General features: G+C 32.3%; 1 protein-coding gene across 1 annotated transcript; it reads left to right on the top strand.

Annotated features, from left to right (window-relative positions):
- Positions 1 to 13,349: 13,349 nt before the first annotated feature.
- On the top strand, positions 13,350 to 15,933 carry LOC113862408. The gene is made up of 3 exons (XM_027495495.1): positions 13,350 to 14,195; positions 14,656 to 15,201; positions 15,823 to 15,933. The coding sequence occupies exons 1-3, from the start codon at positions 13,350 to 13,352 to the stop codon at positions 15,931 to 15,933; spliced, it is 1,503 nt and encodes a 500-aa protein (XP_027351296.1).
- The last annotated feature ends 5,522 nt before the right edge of the window (positions 15,934 to 21,455 follow it).

Below are 21,455 nucleotides of genomic sequence, written 5' to 3'. Positions count from 1 at the left end.
CTCCAAAAATTTACCTAAACAAAATATATAAATTTCTATCATTAGAAATTATAAGTGTTATTTTTTTTCTAAACAACACATGAAAGAGAAATCTTAACATTAAGTATCAAAGTTAGATATTTAAATCTCTGGTCTTTAAATCATTTTATATTATTTCTTTAATCATTTATATTTATATAATTTAGATATTTATAGGTATTTTATCTAAAAATTGATATTTTTTATATTTTAAAAACATATTAGCTATTAAAATAAAATAATGAAATGAAGTATCTATTAATTTATTTATTTATTGGTAAAAATTTTATAAAATTTTAAACTAATAATTAAATTGATTAATCTTACATTATATAAAAAGTTATTAAGTGGTAGAGGTGTCTAAATTCAACACATAATGTATGTGTAACATTTAGCCTGTGCTTTAATACTTTTAAGTTTGAGTTTCTATTTAGGTCTATGTGTGTAATCTTTTATCTATGTTTGGTACTTTTAAGTTTAGACTTCTAATAAAATACCTATTAATTTTATTTTTGTATAAAATTTTATAAAATTATAAACTAACAATTTAATTGATCAATCTTGCGTCTATAAAAAAATTATTAAGTGATGCAGGTTTCTAAATGTTTGTGTGTAACCTTTAACCTATACTTGATACTTTTCAGTTTGGACTTTTTTGTAGGTCATTGTACATGCGTATGTAATCTTTAGTCTATGCATGATACTTTTAATTTGGGCTTCTATTTAGATCATGTTATGTTTTCTGCTTTCTCTTTCTCTTTTTTATAGCTTTGAATTGTACTATTTTTTTTTTTAGCGTTTTTTCTTTTCTTTTCAATGTTACAAGTCTATTTTTGTGGCACATTTATTTTATTTTTTTTGTTTGAATTACCTTTTCTTTTTTTACCTTTTACTTTTTTTGCCATTGTTTTCTAGCTTTAATTTTTTTAAAAACCAAACTCTAGTACCATATTACAATTTAAGTATAGTCACGTCCAAAAAAGTTGGGGAGAGAGTTAGCTTTCAGCTTGAATGGCTTATTTATGTAAAATATCTTGGCAATTAAGATTAATAATTCTTATATTTATATATCTTTTAAACTTGTCACTAACTAATTAGTGACATTTTATTATCTAATAGAAGATAAAAAAAGGTAAAGTTTAAACTATAGATAAATATAAAAAAAAGTCATAATATTTCAAAAATAAAAAATTCTGCTCCCAGACTTACTTCTCATTTCAAGAAAGAAGGGGAGGACAGCGCTACTAGGGTTCTTCATCCTAGCCATATGAGAAATTGCTCAAGGCTCACTCATCCTGCGAAGAGCCCAAGCTCACCAAGACTGAGAATCTCTTGCTCTCAATCCATACCCAAAGTTTTCCTTGACATGGATTGTCACGAAGTAGAGAAGAGTTCCACAGAGGAGCTTGACCAAATGAATCAGAGTACGAAGAAAGTGAAAATAGGTCTAGGGATCGATATGGAAGGACTCTCCCATAACATGCAAGAAGAGCAACACTTTGTAGATCTGACCCAGCAGAGGAACAAATGGTTGGAGCAATAAGAGGGTGAACAGAGGAATAATGATGAATCAGATCTGGTAGATTGGAACATGAAAAAGGGGAAAATAAACCCTAAGGAGTCAGAAAAGGAGTAAAAGGAAGACACATAGGAAGGTCAACGTACAATAGGCGAGATGCCATACCAAGTGTATTCAAACCCTGTTCTTGTTAAATTTGTTTCCTAAAAAAATAAAGTCTTAGGGTCCAATGATCTAGATCTAATTCTTAATGATGAAGAGATAATAAAATATGTGCTTGAAGACTTTAACCTACCCGTTGAATCTGAAAAAAATTGTAGGAACAATATCAAATAAACTTAATCTCTGTCCTGAATTGAAAATACCCCTTCAAGACTATGAAGTTTGGTGGTTGCCTTGGAAGTTCAACATTATAGTCAAACTGTTAGGTAAGTCGATAAGTTTTAACTATATAGACCAAAGACTAAATAATTTGTGGAGCGAAAATGGGTCTTTAGAAATTCTTGATTTGAACAATGAGTTTTTTTTTAATAAAATTTCAGAAGCCAGAGGACTATAAACTAGCTCTGTTTGAAAGGCCTTGAATGATTCTTGACCATTACTTCCTCGCACAGAGATGGAGACATCTGTTTAGAATTAAGGATTTTAGTCTTAGGAAAGTAGCATTTTGGGTTCGAATCTCAGACTTACCCTTAGAACCTTACAACATTAAATTTCTTTGGCATGTAGGTTCTTGCCTCCGGTCCATGCTGAAAATATACTCGTATACATCTCTTCAGTCTAAAACAAAATTTGCTAGAATTTGTGTCAAGATTAACCTTAGAAGGAAACTTATACCAGCTTTCAAAGTCCTTAGACAAGTTTTTAGAGTGAAATATGAGGGATTACACCTCATCTATTTCGAATGTGGAAAGTATGGGCATAGGCAGGATCAGTGGCCCCTTTCAAGATAATAACCACATGGAGATGGAGATGGAGAGATCTCACCCAAATGATAAGAGGAAAAGTGAGGAAGGTAAAAAAGATAGCACTAATGCTAGAAAGGATAGTAATGGGATTAATAATAGTCAGGAAGCAAAGTATATGGATGACCCCTTTGAACCTTGGATGCTAATTAAGAAACTTATTAGGAAAAAATTCAATTACCCTTATATCCCTAGATCCCTCGCAAAGCTTGAAAAACCAAAAGATCACCCAAATGAGTCAAGGTTTGATATCTTAGGTGATTCAGATAAGGAAGTTGACCAAGAAGTAGAATTTGCAAAGTGGAAGATCCTAGAACCAAATATGGATAGTAAGGTTAGCCATAAGGGCTTTAAGAATAACCTAGATAGGAAAATTCAAAATAGCACCAAAGTAAGTGAAAATGGTAAGAAATTGTCTAAACCAAGACTATCAACAAAATGCCAAGACCAAGGAAAGAAAAAGACATTTCTATAAGGGTACATAACCTTAACAGGATAAATAATACTTAGGATGAAAATGAAAATAGCTTAAAATAAGATAATATGGAGACCTTGAGACTTATATCTAATTTCCAAAAAAGTATACAAGAGAAATGCAAAGGGAGCCATAATATCCTTGACCTTATGGGTCTTAATCCTGATACCCTATGATAGATTCAGAAAGAATCTCTCCAAACTCCCTTAGAGAAACCCCCAAATCTACCTTTATTAATGGAGGTGGATAAAATTGTTCTAAAGACCCTAACCCCACACTAAGCATAGGCCTATTAGGATAGGATTTGGTGAGCATCATTATGATGCTTCTCATCCTTGGCCATTGTTTTAATGAACTATTTGTTTTGGAAGGTGTTGAAGGCAAAACCTTTCCAAAACTTATAAATGACCTCACCAAAATTTATCACTTCTTCATCTTTATTTTTGAACCAAGGGCTAATAACACTATGATGGTTATTAAAAGATTTAATTTTGATGAAATTGTTAGAGTTGATGTTGTAAGATTCTCTGGAGGAATCTGATGTTGTTAGAATTTCAAAAAATTTCAAGTCTCTATTATACATAAGAATAAATACATAATCCATCTTAGAATTAGTAATGGGCAAAGAGCTTGGATCCCCTCATCTATTTTTTCCAGCCCTCAAGAAAATTATAAAGCTAAAGTCTGGAAATTACTAGTTGAGTTCAGTTTAACTATTAATGATCTTTAGTGTGTTGCTGAGGATTTTAATTTCATTTTATTTGAAAAGGAAAAATTTAGGGACATACTTGCTAATTTTTCCCTAATGAACCAATTTGCATATTGTTTTAATGCTTGTGATTTGTAGGATTTGGGGTTTAAAGAAAACGCCTTCACCTAGCATAAGGGAGACATTAGAGAAATGATAGATAGAGTTGTGGTTAATGATCTTTGGAGAATGACTTTCCAGAACAACTTAGTGATTCATATTCCTATTCTGAAGTCTAACCATGTGGAGTTGTGGCTCAAAATTAGGAATGAGGACTATCATAGGGCCAAACAAAAGAACTTCAAACTTCTTTCTGGTTATCTCATGAGGATTTTAGTAACCAAGTCAATAAATCTTGGGTCAAACCTAAAACTTACATTGAAAATGTTTCTAATTTTCAAAACAATATATTTGATTGGAATTTGACTGTATTCGGTCATATTTTTAAAAGGAAACAGAATTTTAAATAGAATTAGGGGCATTTATGGCAAGATTGGGTATAAGGATAACCTTTTATAAGTAAGCTTATGAAATTAAAAATCCTAGACTAAGAGGAAAATTACTGATTTCATCAATATAAATCGAGTTAGATTAACTTGGGAGATAGAAATAATATTTTTCCTTAGAGTAGTCATCAGTAGAAGACAATCTTGAAGTGTTGAGAGCCTAAGGGATGATAATAATATATGGGAAATATAACCCTATCAAGCTTCAAAACCTTGTCGTTAATTATTTAAAAAACCTTTGTTCTGATCCTAAGTCTAATGGTCATCCTCTAAATTCTGACCTTAGTTTTCCTCCCTTTAGGAACATTGATTGGACTATTATTGACTTTGAGCTTACCCTAGAGGAAGTGAGATCAACCTTTTTTAGTATTGGGAACTATAAATCTCTTGGCCATGATGGCTTGCACTCCATTTTTTTAAAAAAATATTGGGACAATTTAAGCCCCTGTATTTTCAATTTGGTCTTAGAAGTTTTTAACAATCCCAGCAATGTTGCTACTATAAATGACACCATTATAACCCTTATCCCTAAGATTGGTAGTCTTGAACATATTAAGTAATTTAGACCTATATCTCTATGTAATGTAAGCTATAAGATAATTACCAAAATCCTTGCTAATAGGATAAAGAGGAACTCTACCCTATATAATCTCTGAGAATCAAACCAACTTCATCCATGGTAGGCAGGGTATAAATAATGTCCTCATTTTACAAAAATTCATTCATTTTGTAGATAAGCTTAAAGGCGGGTTTGGCTACATGATCATCAAATTGGATCTGGAAAAAGCCTATGATAAAGTTAGATGGAGTTTTATTTCTAAAACTTTGCAACTAATTAGCTTTAATCAAAAGTTCTCTGATATTATTAATAGTTATATTACTTCCTTCTCCATGTTAATTAATTGGAATAGTAATAGGACTAAAGGTTTTAATCCTAGTAGAGGCATAAGATAAAGGGACCCAATTTCCCCTTATATATTTGCAATGTGTATGAAAAGATTATCTCATTTAATCCAAGATCAAGTTATCAAGAGGAATTGGACCCCTTTCCATTTTAATAACTTAGGGCCTAAATTGTCTCATCTTTTTTTTGCAAATGACATTGTTCTTGTAGCTAAAGCTAATGACCAAAATGTAGAAACTTTAAATACTATTTTAAATAAGTTATGTTTGGCTTCTGATCTATCTATGAATAGAGATAAGTCTTCTATCTACTTCTCAACAAATTGTGACCATATTGTTAGGAACAATATAAGCCTATCCTTACGATTCAAAAGCTCCTCTCAATTTAGCAAGTATTTAGGCATCCCTGTTAGTTAACCAAGCCTTCATATCTGACAAAATTAAAAAGAAACTCTCAAACTGGAAATGCATTACCCTATCTTTAGTTTTTACTCTCTAAACTTTTTGAATCTTTTCTCTCACTTTCTTATATTTGATACACAAACTATTGGAAATGACACATATGCATGTATTCTCACTCATCCACCGCACACAAAAAAGTGGCACGAATGCCATACGAGAATTTTGTTTTTCTTCTTAATTCTTTCTCTCATATACTAAACAACAAACTTACATTCACACCTCATAATTCTTTCTCTCTCACACTCTAACCAGCAATGAGACACGATAAAACATATTATATTAACACTTTAATATCTTTATCACTGTCTTTTGACATTATTTCTATTATTTTGTTTAGATCTAGTTGGACCTTAATTAGTAATTATACTCATTTATTACATTTTAGTATTTTTAACCTATATTCATTATTTCTTACATTTTAGTGTTTTTTAATAATTTTTTATTGAAAAATTAACTCAAAAAGCTTCAATTTATTATCTTATTCATTAAATTTAAAGTTTTGAGCTGAAAGTCACGTACATTTAAAGTTAAACCCTCGTGTTTATAGGAGAATCGAATGTTTATTAGTAATTTATAATTAAAATTTATGTCTAATTAGACTCTATGATCCATTTTATTTTTAAACTTATTAACTTAGATTTAGTTTATGGTTGACTTCTATAAAATGAGACATAATTGGAAGAACCAAAGATATTTTTTACTTCTTACTCTTTATGTTTTTGTTAATTTTTTATTTAAAATTAATTTAAGTTCTTTTTTTATTTAAAAGTTTGAAATAAACATTGAGATTATTAAATTATCATAATTTAAGTTTTTTTAATTAATATAAAATTAAGATTAATAAAGTGTTTCACCTAAATTAATCACTTTAAATGTAAAATAAACTATGAAGACAAATCCATATTTGTCAATATTTCTTTATTGTGTGTTGTTGTTATTAAAAGAACATATTAATTTATTAATTAAAATTTAACAATAAAATGAACGTCTGTATATACATGACTTATAATAATAATAATAAAAAAAAAGAACATTTACATGGCACAAGATAACGCCGCACTGACAATAATAATATTAATGATAATACTAAAAAAGAAAACAAAAATTTGTATACATAATAATTATAAAAAAAAATAACAACATTAATAACAAAAAGAAAAAAAAGCAAAATAATATTTATACATAATACATTATATAAATTTTATCTTGTACTCCCTTAGTTGAATAATGTTAAATGTGTAAAGCCCAGTGTATATTGCTTCAACCCAAAGGTGTTTGTCTAGTGTTTCTCCTAGAACATTGGTTTGCCTCCCTCCATGATGTGCAATGTTTCCTTAGCAAATACACTTTTTTACTGTGGTCTGTGGAGAGTATTTAGTATTAGCTAATGCTTGATCCCTTCATCTTCATAAATTTATCAAACTCTAAAGAGCTGTATTCTTTGTTGTGTTCTCTTTAGAATATTTTTATATGTTTCTCACTTTTCCTTTTTACAAGAGCCTTAAATTTCTTTTATATTTTAAAAACTTATATAATATAGTAAATGTATGCTTTTTAGAGAAGTCGTCAATGAGAAGAATAAAATTCTTACTTTTAACGAGTATTGTCGTTCTTATTGGTCCATGGATGTTATTGTGGATGGGTTCCCAACAAATTTTAAGCTCTCCTTGCTTTGCCAGTTGAAAAGGATAGCTTATGTTGGTTGCCGGTAAATATAGTGTACATGCTTCAGTATTTTCTTTTATGCATGTCTATCATCATATTCATACCCGACCCTTTTGATATAGAAGCTTCAAGACATGAGTGTTGAAACTACCAAAGGTTTGATGCAATAGCCACGAACCTCAACATGCACGTCCATGGCAATATTAATTGTTATTAGCATATTTTTAAGTAATTGGATAACTTCTATTAATCTTTTCCTCCTTTTTTACTTCAGCTATCTTGAACCTTGTACCTTCCTTTCTCTCGCAGTGCCTTGACCACATATTTATTACCCAATCGGACTTTATTGTAATAGATTTATCAATATCCTCGAAAATGATCGCATGCTTTGTCATGTGATTACTGCAACTCCGATCCAAATAGCAATTTTCATCCATTTTCTGGAAGACAACTTTAGTATAATACAAAGTAGTTTCATTAATTCGTACTCCCTAGTGAAATTGGCCTAATTTTATTTGTGCTGTTCTGAGTTCTCTTTATGTTCGAATCCCGTACAATTTAAATATTATAGTTTTCTAATGTGGTAATTAATAGTACTTCTAATCAAATGCTGATCGTACTTTGTTTTCTCCATTAGTGTTATGTACATACCCTTTATTAAGACCATCATTAGAGCTATGATTGGAGGGTAATCTCAACTGAATTCCTCATGTAAAGAATAATAATGATGCAGAAAAGTACTATTTTCCCAGTTTATCATGGCAAAGCAATATATTTGATGATAAACTAGGGTAGAAAAATATTTAATAACAAAATCTCATGGGAGTTCTTAATCCTTATGTTTAGTTTAAGTAATATTTACAGAATTATAGTTTCTAAATAGGGAAATGGTTTATTTATAACAAAAAGAAATTGAATTTCAACTATTATTATGAATCTAATCAATTTTTAAAAACAATTGAATTGAGATAAATCTTAGTTGTTTGAGTGAGAGTTAAGAGGAATCATGTCATAATTTTTTGCAACAGTTCATTTCCCTTCGTCATTCATTTCTATATTACTTTCTATTTTTTTTCATTCACTTAATTATAATTCTTTTATTAATATAATTTTGCATTTCCAAAGAATAATATGAGAATTTGTTAGTTATTTCAAATTAAGTATCATCCAAAGTTTTCTTAAATCTCTGAAAAGTTGTGTGTCATCTTCAAAGATTGTCACGTGTCCAATTACAATAGAACTAAGTAAAAGATCTTTGTCCAATTTAGATAAACTTTTAAATTATTTATAGGAGAAAAAAATAAAGAGAAAAGATGAATAAAACTTTTCTCTCATAGCTAAAAAATTAACTTATGTACTATAAGTTTTGTGAAATTAAATGAGAAGAGTTAAAAATTATAATAAAAAATAGAAAATAATTATAAAATAGAAGGATTTGATTTATTTGAATTACTTCCTTATTTTTTACCATCTATAAGTATTTATTGATAAACTTGTCTATCTGGTCCTTGCAAGAATTCTTAACTTTTCTGTTATATATAAAAATTCATATTTTATCATTGTGAAAAGTAAGAATACCTTTAGCAAACCATTCAGATAAATTGGCTCAACCAACTTTGAGTTTTTGCTCTCACGCCATATCTATATAAAGCATAGTTGGCAGCAACATGTTCTACATTTGACTCCTTTTTGGTCTAAGGAAATAGTACATTTCAGTTAAGAATATAGACAAAACTCTTGCATTGAATGGCCCATTAACGAGAGACAACAGTGCCATCAATCATAAAGAGAATAATATAGTGCAGGCTAATCTTATCCGGCGACCTTTACAGCCTTGTGTTAGCAAGAGAATATCAGTGTGGTTCTATAAATAGCTTTCCACATAAAATTTTATAAAATAACATACACCTTTGTCCACATTTATAGGCTTGACAACTTGAAATTGAAAAGGTTTAATAGCAATACAAGTTGTAGTTTAGAAGGAGTATTTTTTCTTAACTTGGTAAGATTACACCACGAGACATCAAATTTGTCATTCTAAAATATTAATACTTATATATAGAATTGGCAAGAAAATAGTGTGTTTGACTGGATTAGCCTCAATTCACCTAATATAATATAAATTCTGAATTTTAAATTTTGAATTAAAGTTAAATTTGAACTTTTTAATCTAATATAATTAAACTCGATATCGATTAAATTTGCTAAAATGCACAAAAATAAATCTTTTGGACATCATTTTTACGAGTCCCAATGATTTATAAATTTTTAGCTCAATATGCTAAAATTTGCTTTCTATAGTGGGCAGACTCAAATGGATCTTTAGTTTGTTTTCCAACTATACTTATATAAATTGAAATTAAGAAATCAATTTGAAAATATATCCACATGGAAGTAGTGTTTTGAAACACTTGGTTGCTTGCCAAGTACATGTATAAAACTTCAATCAATCACATAAGATAACCCATTAAAAAAACGTTATATTATTTCATAACGATTTAAAGTTGGACTTGGTTTTGTTGATTTAAGATTTGCTTAAATGAAATTAAATCGATATAAATATTACAGATTTATGTTAATATGATACATTATATTAATAAATAATTTGATAGATGTGAATAATTGATAAATATCAATATATTATACTACTATAATTAATAGATATCACTGTATCACCTCTTTTGTTTTTGGGCAACGACAAAATACATAATATTTTTTTTTTTTTACCAAAATTACGTGATTTACATTCAATACCAAACCATCACTTAAGTCGTTACTATATTAGAATATTATTTAAACATTGGGCACCCTCCTTTTTCAAGCCAAAAACAAACATGCATGATAATTAAGAAATTATAGAAAATATTATCAATCACTTGTTTGTCGAATATCATTAAACAATTATTTGAAACAAACTATTTAGACTATTAATATATCAATCATTGAAAATATTAATTTAAGTATACCACTTCATTAATTGGTTTGATTGACTGAATCAACTGACAAATTCGTTAGAGTTCATGAGGAGACAATGAAAAAAAAAATCATATAAAATATTTTTGTAAGTTCAAAATTTAAAATAAAAAAATAGAAGATTAAACTAATCGAAACAAAACTAAAAAATTAAAGACCAATATATTAATTTAGGCTTCTTTTTCTGTTTTTACTTTTTTTTTCATATCTCTCACTTTTTTTACTTAATGCCCTTTGTCATTTCATAAAGCACTCTCCTTCAAGAATATCATTCTTCATTTCATAAATCACTCTCGTGAAGCAATTGACTTAAGGACGTGTTTTGTGTATATTATTTTTTAGTTTTTAAAAATATATTTTTTGATAATCATTTTTTTTAAATTATATTTCTAGATAATGTTATTTGCAATAATTTCTAGAAATATTTTGATATCATATTTAGATTTAATATTAATTTTTAGAAATAGCAATGCACCTTTTAAACATTTTATAACTTTATTTACAATATTAATTAAATTTATGCATATTTTAATATTTAAAATATAAATAAAAAATAATTTTAATATGTGAAAGTGTGTGAAAAATAAAATGTTACATATACGTGTGTGAGATGACTATAAGTAATGAGAGTTATAAAATTTTAATCGATCATAATAACTATAAATAATTTTTATATTATATTAAGATAAGATAAATTAACTAAGTTTAGAATTGAAAATATTGAGCGGTATGATTATACTTTTATAATTTTTTTTTTTACTTTCATGAGAATTTTAAATTATCATCCCTTTTATAGAAATATTTTTTTAAAAAAAATTAATTAAAATTTTTTTCTAAAAATATTAATTTCTTTGAAATATTTTTAAAATATCTAATTAAAATATAAAAGTATGATATTTTTAACTTAAAGTTTCTAAAAAAGAATACATAAAAGAATTTGCTCCCTAATTGTCAAGCTATATATGTCAACTAATGTACCATTGAAAACAGGTTTATCTTCAGAAAAGAAAGATAACTAAATTCCTGATATAATTATAAAACTCATGACGATAGATTGGAGGTGTGAATTATCATAGATGGTTCAAGAGATCCCTCTCTCTTACATTTTATATAACTCATTGGTTTTTTATAATTTTTTGTTGTTCTTTTAATTTTCTTCTTTCTTTTATTTTTTTTAAAAGGGGTAGAATAAATATTTGAATTTATTTAGTATCCTCAAATAACGAATGTAAAGTGCTTCGGTAGATACTTAGGATATTGTAAGAAAAAATTCCTATCATTATTCATGTATAAATGAACTCTCTAACTTTGTCAACTATTTTTTTTATTTCTATTTTTAAATTTAAGTAAATTTTGTAGCAACTCAGTTTTAAATTAATTGTTTTTTGCCCACTGCGACTTCAAACATGATATGCGAAATCTTTATGATGTAAATTTTGAGGATATTCTAAAATGATTTTCATTTTTATGAATTGTCAATATAAATTTTTATACTGATAATGAATAAAAATATATGGTAAATAAGTTTTGAGTTAATTATTATAAAATTAATGATTTTCCCTTATACACAATTTATAAATGACTATGTAAAAAAATATTTATCACGTTGATGTATTTTAATTAAATTGTTTTAAAATTAATTAATTATAAAATTTGTAAATTAAAATATGAAATTTAAATTCTTATTTCAAAAATATAAATATTGCTATAATTAATTGAATATTATTTTAATCATTAAGTTTAAATATCTACTTAATATTGATTAAAAAAATTAAGTATTAATTAAAATAATAATAAAAACTTAAAATTCACACTGTAAAGTAAAGAAACGTGATTTAATATGGAAGTTATAAAATACAAATTAAGTTGAGAAATACTTGTATTAGTTATAAAATACAATCTAATTTATTTTTATAAGGGTAGATTGCATCAAAGACACTTCTAATTCTCTTCCTGATTATCTCACTCATAAATATTTACAGAATAAATAGAATATCTAGAAAGATAATGACCTCCTCCAGAGAAGGAGTCACCAGTTGAGGAAGATCTACTTTAGCAAATTTTAATTCTTCAGAATCATCCACCCTAATTGGATATATATATATATATATATACTTATCCAAAGATATATATTAAGTAACTTAGATTCAAGAGGGAAAGGTTACTTTTTTAAAATTTAAATGATTTATTTCAAAGTACAAAAATATGAGATATGAGACTAAAAAGAAATTTAGCAGAAAAATAATATTTAAAAAAATATTAAATTGAAATTTGAATGGAAAACTCTTATTATAATTTTTTAAATAATTGATAATTTAATAATTTTCTAAATTATATAATTATAAATGCACATTTCATAGGAAGAAATACAATAAAATATGAGAAACACTTGCAAATTACAATAGTAATTAGTATTTATTAGTCTTCATATTTTCTAATTGTTAATTATTTTAAAATCTCATCAAATAATTAACATAGATATAACAAAGATGCAACATACTATTAACTTTTTATATTTATACTATATAATAATAATTATTATTATTATTAAAAAATATTATAGTTTATATTCGTGATTTATTATTTTTATTCAAATATTTTACATTATTTTTAATTTATACATATCAATAACATATAAAATCTCTATTAACTTTTTAATTAATTATTAAATAAAATTTTGATGTAAGAAATTTGACATGATTAATTATAAAACTAAAAATAAATAAATGTAAACAATTAAAATTTAACGAGCCCAAATTTCACATATATTTAAATATAAATTCTAATAATACCATTAACTTTATTTATTATTTAAAAATTATGATATAGAAGTGGCATAATTAGGTACAAATATTTCTTCTTTGACTTTCCAAATACTGATCGATAGCATTCCCACACTGTTTGACTTGATCATTATTGGAGGAGTAGGCACCCATATCCCATTGTGCCACCTAAAATAAAGCAAAACGTTCAAGCCACTAACTACTCACTCCACTTCACTATAAAAACTAAACATTACTTTTAATACAAACATTTTCATTTTTTACACGGTTGTATATATATAATAAACACACCTTTCCATATCCATAACTCCAAATCTTCCATATCATATCAAATGTCTTCTACTGTAGAAGAGTCGATTCGTGACCCTCTCAACAAGGCATGGAAAACCCTTCGTTTCTTCACCATCAAACCCACCGAACTACTCCCTCTATTCCTCAAAACGGGGCTCGCTATTTCCACCTTCATCCTCATCACCCTCTTTTTCTACCTCACCCTCTCCTACCACCAACCCTTTCTGCACAACACTCACACAACCTTCAAATACAGTCTCCAACAACATAGACCCTCCGAAGAACCCACCAACATCTCCCACATCTTGTTCGGGATAGGCGGCTCCACCGCCACATGGCACTCGCGCCGCCACTACAGTGAGCTCTGGTGGCGCCATGGCGCGACCAGAGGCTTCGTTTGGCTGGACAAAAGCCCGCCGGAAAACGAGACGTGGCCGGAGATGTCGCCGCCGTACATGGTCTCCGGTGACACGTCGTCGTTTACGTACACGTGCCCGTACGGCTCACGGTCTGCGATTCGCATGACGCGGATAGTAAAGGAGAGCTTCGAGCTAGGAATGGAGAATGTGAGGTGGTTCGTGATGGGTGATGATGACACGGTGTTCTTCCCCGACAACCTGGTTACGGTTTTGTCGAAGTATGATCATAATGAAATGTACTACGTTGGTGGGAACTCGGAGAGCGTGGAGCAAGATGTGATACACTTTTACACCATGGCCTATGGCGGTGGTGGGTTCGCTATAAGTTACCCTTTGGCTGCTGAGTTAGTGAAGATTTTGGACGGTTGCATTGATCGTTATGCTCAGTTCTATGGCTCTGATCAGAGGATTCAGAGTTGTATCAGTGAGATTGGTGTTCAGATCACCAAAGAGCCGGGTTTTCATCAGGTACATTCTTTCTTTGGTACATAACATCAGAAATAAATTGAGTTTTCTATAATGTTTTTATACTCTTTTTGTTTAGAATATTTCCTTCATTTTCCCTAATATATCATATTATCAAAGGTCTTTTTATAAATAACTACTTCAATACCTACTGAGCATTAATTAGTAGAAAGTTATTTCAGATTAATCAATATGGTTAAAAAATAATTACTTCTTCAAAAATATAATTCATCTTCCTGAATTCAAGCCATTGTGACAATATCTTTTCTAAACTATAACTCCGTAAATATTTTTAAAAGGATTCATTAGAATTGCAACTTTGGCTGATTTTATTTGAACAAGAGCTGCACTAAAGCGAAATTATGTAGAAAAAATACATAAAAAAAAGTCATATTTTTTGGTCTATAATTAAAAAGACCATAATGTTATTCTCTTTTAACAAATTTATTTATTATAATGACAGGTTGATATACGTGGGAACCCATATGGGTTGTTATCGGCACACCCCGTAGCACCGTTGGTGTCGTTGCATCATTTGGACAACGTGGACCCGATATTCGCAAACATGACACGGATTGAGTCCGTGAGAAAGTTGGTCACAGCCTATAAAACGGATCCGGGTCGGACCCTACAACAGAGTTTCTGTTACGACTTGCGGCGGAATTGGTCCGTCTCGGTGTCGTGGGGCTTCACCGTGCAGTTGTATCCTTTTCTAGCCACGGCGAAGGAGCTGGAAACGGCGTTAAGGACATTTGACACGTGGCGGAGTTGGAGTGATGGTCCGTTTACTTTCAATACCCGACCCGTTAGTAGCGACCCATGTCAGAAGCCCCTCCTGTATTTTATGGATCGGGTTCAAAGTGTGGGCGGGGACCAGACCCGATCTACCTACCAAAGATACGTCGACGTTTCGGAGAAAAAATGTGGGCGTGCTGAGTACGACCGGGCTTTAGCCGTTCAATACGTCGACGTTTCGGCATCCCGCTTTATGCCGGACTTGTGGAAAAAGGTGTGGGATTTTTCTGGCGCGCTTGACTTCACACTTGTCCGTAATGCATGATTTGTTTATTTCTTTGGTCAACTGTCAAGATTATTTTCGGATATGATTTTTTTTTTCTTTTTCCTGTAGAGGTGTACTATGTTAAGTTTGAATAATTTTTTATAAAAACAAAAAAAAATAATTATAAAAATAACATTTTTTTAAAAAAATTTAAATAATTTTTTTTAAAAACAAAAAATATACGTTTATTTCTAATTTCTGTAATAATTTTATTTTTTATAAATTTTTATAAAAAAAATTATAAAATTTATCTGAATTGAGTTATAGTTGTTTTAAACTTTACTTATGATATACTAGAATTTATTTATGAAAAAATATTTGTTAATTTTCAAATGCATAATTGTTGTAATTTTAATTTTAATTTATTTTGTCAATAAATTAAAACAAACGGGCCTACAATTTATTTTAGCGTACAAGTTTTATACAAAGTTAATTTTAATTCTAGAGAAATTGTTTGTTACTGTAGTCAGGTTTTTGTGTATTATTATATGTTTTGAAAATATTTTAATTTTATAATGTTCCAAAAATAAATTGGCTGCTAACGAGATTGCAATGTGGCTGAATCTGCAGGCGCCATGTAGACAATGCTGCGAGATAATCAACGGCCGAGATGGGGTGAACAGGACGATGCACGTTAAGATCAGAGGGTGTCGTCGGTTTGAGAGTGTGACACCTCCGTAACAAGTCAGAACGGGGAAGGAAATCCCCAGAATGGGTTGTATAATTGTAAGTCAAAGACAGTCAAGTTTCTCCCCAGCGATGATTGAGGAGTGATGTATGAATGAAGCAGCCACGCAACGATACGACACTGCGTTCAGATACGAAATGCCGTGATCAACAGGCTAAACGATGACACGTCTCACGCATTTCAAATATTCTACTCCATCCTTGCACATGTATAATGATGCAAGTCACAAATATTTTTGCAGAGTTAATTTATTTTATATTTAACTCATTTATATACTTTTAATATCTAATTTCCAGAACAAATTACGATATATTGTGAATTGGTGACTTTAATTCTTGAGATGAGAGGCTCCCCACATACTAAACATAATATTGACAAAATAAATATGGGATTTGAATGAAATTTTGACCATAACAAGGACTTAAACTTAAAGTGGTTCTTTTAGGTGAACCAATTACTTTATACTATGCAATATGGTTTGGAACAAAATACGTGACTGCAGCCAAGCTTCGTATATTATATTCCAAGGTGGAATGGTTCAACAACATACGCTTAACATCATATATTATATACTATACTTGCCTGCTCACCAAACCATGCCTCCTCCATGGAATGGATTTGGTTAACGCTACTGACTTGTCCCTCCAAATAACCACTCTATTTTGGAAGTCTTCTTTAATCACATCTTATGTTATATTTATTACTTTGTCTTTTGATACACCTAGCTTCGAGGATAGGTAACCTCCATAAAAGAAACGAGAAAGAGGGAGAGAGAAATTCAGAGAATCAAAGAGAAGATTTAAAATTAATTTATTCGTGACCTCACACTAAAAGTGAGTACTACATATATAGTTAGTTACAAGAGAAAAAGACAAACAATATAATAAACAGATAAGAATTGGTAAATTGCAATGTCCCAACAATTTAGAATTAACTAATTTTTCCTATCTTTAACTCTACTCTTGCATTTTGGAACGTCCACCACAAATGGACCCATCCACTTGGGTTGTCCAACATTCCTCTTTGGCCTCTTCTTCCTTTGGGCCTCAAGGTATTGATATGCTATCTCCTCAATGGGATCCACCTCATCTTCCTCAAGCCCATGTCTCATGTCTTCATCTTCATTCATATCAGCTCCCTCCTGTGGAACAAACACCTTGCCCTCAAGGTGTAATTCTGAAAATTCAGCTAACAATTCCGTAAGTGACTCCCAACTAGAGTCCTCCGAGTAAAGTCCATGCCATTGTACCATCTCCTTCCATTTTGGAAGCAATGACAGCCATTGGTTGAATTTGAGGATGGTTTGCCGCAGTAGTAAGTGCTAAGGAAAGGGGGGCAGCAATAGCATTTCAAAGGAATGGTCGAAGTTTGGACACATGAAAAACGAGATGGATTTTTTATTCTACTGGAAGCTCTAGTTCAAATGCAACTTCACCAACAGCTTTGGTGATCAAATAAGGCCCGTAAAACTTTGCTGCAAGCTTCTGAATACGTTTACCCGCCACTGAACTTTGACGGTAAGGTTTGAGTTTAACTAACACAAGGTCACCAACTTTGAAAGGATGATGGAGGCGTTTCTTATTGGCATTTTTGGTAAGGTTTGAGTTTAACTTTCATCTGGGATTGAGCTTTGAGCAAATTTTTCTTCAACTTTTCCAATATAGCTTCTCGGTTCTCAAGTTCCTCTTGAACAGCTTCCAACGCACTAGAACCGATCAGATACTGAGGAAGGGAGGGTGGTGGTTTTCCGTACACTATTTGATATGGACTTATTACAGCTGAAGTTTGATAAGCAAAATTATAGTGTCATTCTACCCAGTGAAGGTATTTGCCCTATTAAGTCGGTTGGTTATGGCAAAAAGCTCTCAAATACTGTTGAAGTATTTGATTAACCACCTCAGTCTGCCCATCTCTTGAGGATGGTATGATGTTGTCATTCTCAATTTCGTGCCACTCAACCGAATAGTTCACGCCAAAAATGACTGACAAAAACAGGGTCTCGATCAGACAAGATACTTTTTGGCATGTCGTGTAACTTGCAAACCATAGTAGCGAACAATTGGGCTACTTGAACAGCAGTGAAAGAGCCTCGAAGAGTGCCAAAATGAGCTGCCTTTGACAAGCAATCAACGACTACCATAATTACTGTATGTTGTTGGAATGAAGGGAGTCCTATCACGAAATCAGTGGAGACATCCTCCCATACGCCAGAAGGAATTGGTATGGGCTGTAAGAGTCCATAGGGAGCATGTGTCGGGTTTTTGACCCGTTGACAAGTGGCACAGTTGTTAACAAAAGCAGTAACATCTGCTCTCATACCTTTCCAGTAAAAATTCTTAGATAACTGAGCAAACGTCTTTAGGATCCCCGCATGGCCAGCCATAGGGGTTAAGTGAAACTCTTCAAGCAACAAGGACTTGAATTCACAATCAGATGGTAAATAAATTTTCCCTTTATAGAATAGCACCCCTTGAATGACCTTGTAGTCTTCATACTGTGACGGATTAGTCTTGACCCCTTCAAGCAATCGTTGAAGTTGAGGATCTTTATTGTACAAGTTTTGTATTTTAGAGAAAATGTCCAAATGGAGAACAGTAATACTGTAGAACTGCCTATCCTCTGCTGGCATTCTTGACAAGGCATCAGCCACCTTGTTAGAGGACCCATGCTTATACATTATCTCATAGTGGAAGCCTAACAACTTCGAGAAATAATACTGTTGCTCTGGTGTTTGTATTACCTGAGTCATCAATTCCCTCAAACTTTTCTAATCGGTGTAAATAACGAATTTCCTCCCCAATAAATAAGTCCTCCACTTCTTCACTGCTTCGGTGATTGCGTGTAATTTTCGCACATAAGTAGAAGAATTTAACAGTTTCTGGCATAATTTTTTACTAAAAAAGCTTATGGGATGGTCATTCTGCTGCAATACGGCGCCCATTCCACCACCGGATGCGTCAGTCTCAATAACAAATTCTTCCTCAAAATTTGGTAACTTAAGGACAGGGGCAGTCACCATGGCTTGCTTCAATATTTTGAAAGCCTGCTGAAGACCTTCTCCCCATTTGAAAGTCTTTCTTCAGTAAAGCAGTCAATGGTGCAGCTATAGAGGCGTACCCTTAAATAAACATGCGGTAGAAACCTGTTAAACCCAGGAATCCATGAAGCTGCTTTAGATTGGTAGGAACTGGCCACTCCACCATTGCCCTTAATTTTTCAGGATCAGTCCCAACTCCGTCGCGAAACACAATATGTCCAAGATACTCAATTGCGCCTTGGGCGAAGGTGCACTTGGATTGTTTCAAGTAGAATTGGTTGGACAAGAAGCATTCAAAAACCAATTCCAAATGAGTGAGATGTTCCTCAAAAGTTTTACTGTAGATTAAGATGTTGTCGAAGAAAATAATGACAAACCTGCGTAAATATGGCTGGAAGAGAACATTCATGGTGGCCTGAAAGGTTGCTGGCGGTTACACAAGCCAAAGGGCATGACGAGGAACTCGTAGTGCCTGTCATGTGTCTGGAAGGCCGTTTTGTGAATATCAGCATCATCCATCCGGATTTGGTGGTATCCTGCTCTGAGATCCAATTTGCTGAACCATTGAGTGCCGTGGAGCTCGTCTAACAACTCTTCTATGGAAGGAATTGGGAATTGGTCTTTAGAAGTGAGCGCGTTCAAGGCACGATAATCAACGCAAAAATGCCAACTCCTGTCCTTCTTTCGCACCAATAATACTAGCGAAGAGAACGCACTACTGCTGCGTTGAATGATGCCAGACTCCATCATTTCTCGAATCATCTTCTCAATTTCTTGCTTCTCATAATGGGGGTAACGATAAGGTCTTACGTTGACAGGGTTTGCTTCTTCGAGTAAGGTAATTTTGTGGTCTGTGGCCTGAGATGGGGGTAAGGTCGTGGTTGTTTCAAATAGTTTGGGATACTGATTAAGCAAGGTGGTTATGGGTTCCAGAGGAGTGGTGACAGCGCCAAGATCAGAAGGTGAGGGAATGACTTGTAAGTGAAAGAGCTCTGCAATTGCTCCCATAGATGCTAAACGCTTGAACTGGGCCGCTGTAGCTTCTGTTGGTTCGGGCTTCTTCTCTCCCTTGAGTTATACTATTTGCCCCTCCTTCATAAACTTCATGGTCATGGTGTCAAAATCCGTAAGGATAGGCCCAAGTGTTTTGAGCCACTGAATGCCAAGGACAAGGTCTGTACTACTCAGGTGTAGGGCGTACAAGTCCACATTAAATTGGTGTTGCCCAATTTTTAAGCCCACCCCTGGACAAAAAGAGTCACAAGCCAATTCCTCACCATTTCCCACTAATACTGAAAACGGGTGGGCCGTTTGAAGTTGGAGGTCCAAAAACTTAGCTACTCTATCTTGGACAAAATTATGGGTACTCCCATTATCCAAAAGGATGGTGACCGGAGATGGCCCAATAATTCCCCGGATTCGGAAAGTTTGGGGTGTGGTTTGACCCGTAAGAGAATGAATATTGATTTGGGCATTCGGTGGGTCTGGTGCGGGTCCATTCGGGGCAACCGGGTCGGGTTCACCACGTTCAAATAACCTGTGAATTTCATCATCCTCTAAAGGAATTTCCGGAGCAGAAATCAGTAAGTTGAATTGTTTCTTGCAATGGTGGTTGCGGACGAACTTGTCGTCACAATAGTAGCAAAGCCCCTTTTCCCGGCGAGTTTGCAAATCGACGACGGTGAGCTGACGCGTCTGGGTATTGACAGTGCTCGATAGTGGAAGTAACGGTTTAGCAGCCATTGATGTAGGAAGCAATCCGTCTGTGGGAGCCTTGTTTGCAACAGACCGTGGAATAACCCATTTTAGGTTTCTTTGCTGTGACTTTCTCTTCCTGCAATTTAGCTAAACTGATGGCTTCAGAAAGAGTACTAGGGCGAAAAGGGATTACCTCACGTCTGATTTCAGGTTTGAGCCCAGAGAGAAAACAATTGAGGTAAAACGGCGTCGTCAGTCCAGTTACTCGATTTGCCAATGTTTCAAATTGAGCCTGGTATGCACGAACAGAGCTGGTCTGGTTCAACTTGAATAGAGCCCCTTGAGGGTCACGAACTCAAACGGAGCAAATCGGAGTTCCAGCTCCCGCAAAAATGTTGTCCAATTCGTGAGTTGACCGTTGCTATGCAACCATTGATACCACGCAAGTGCTTCTCCTTCCATGTAGAAAGAAGAAATGTGCAACCGTTCAGCTCCGGTCGTCTGATGGTAGTCAAAGAATTAGGTGGCCTTGAAGATCCATCCAAGAGGATCAGTTCCATCAAACTTAGGCACGTCAAGCTTGATGGAGGTGGGTAGTTGGAGTGGGTGTTCAGAATTATTAATGTGGAGAAGTTTGTGATTTTTATTTTTTGTGACTTGTTTTTCTAAGGTATCGAAACAGGTGTTTAAGGATTTAATGGCAGCGACAATGGTGTCGAGGGTGGCAGATTCAGCAGAGGAACCAGCCATCCTCTCAACGAAAGCACCAATTGATACACC

The sequence above is a fragment of the Abrus precatorius genome, unplaced genomic scaffold (genome assembly GCF_003935025.1).
Source record: "Abrus precatorius isolate BTA unplaced genomic scaffold, Abrus_2018 Scaffold3, whole genome shotgun sequence".
NCBI lineage: Eukaryota > Viridiplantae > Streptophyta > Magnoliopsida > Fabales > Fabaceae > Abrus > Abrus precatorius.
The sequence above is the reverse complement of the archived record's forward strand: the minus strand, read 5'-3'. Positions and strand labels throughout refer to the sequence as shown.

Excerpts from the sequence above, each read along its gene's own strand:
- LOC113862408 (XM_027495495.1), top strand. The coding sequence starts at position 13,350 with ATGTCTTCTACTGTAGAAGAGTCGATTCGTGACCCTCTCAACAAGGCA. Across the intron at positions 14,196-14,655 it reads AAGAGCCGGGTTTTCATCAG|GTTGATATACGTGGGAACCC; the intron begins GTACATTCTTTC and ends TTATAATGACAG. Across the intron at positions 15,202-15,822 it reads TGCCGGACTTGTGGAAAAAG|GCGCCATGTAGACAATGCTG; the intron begins GTGTGGGATTTT and ends CTGAATCTGCAG.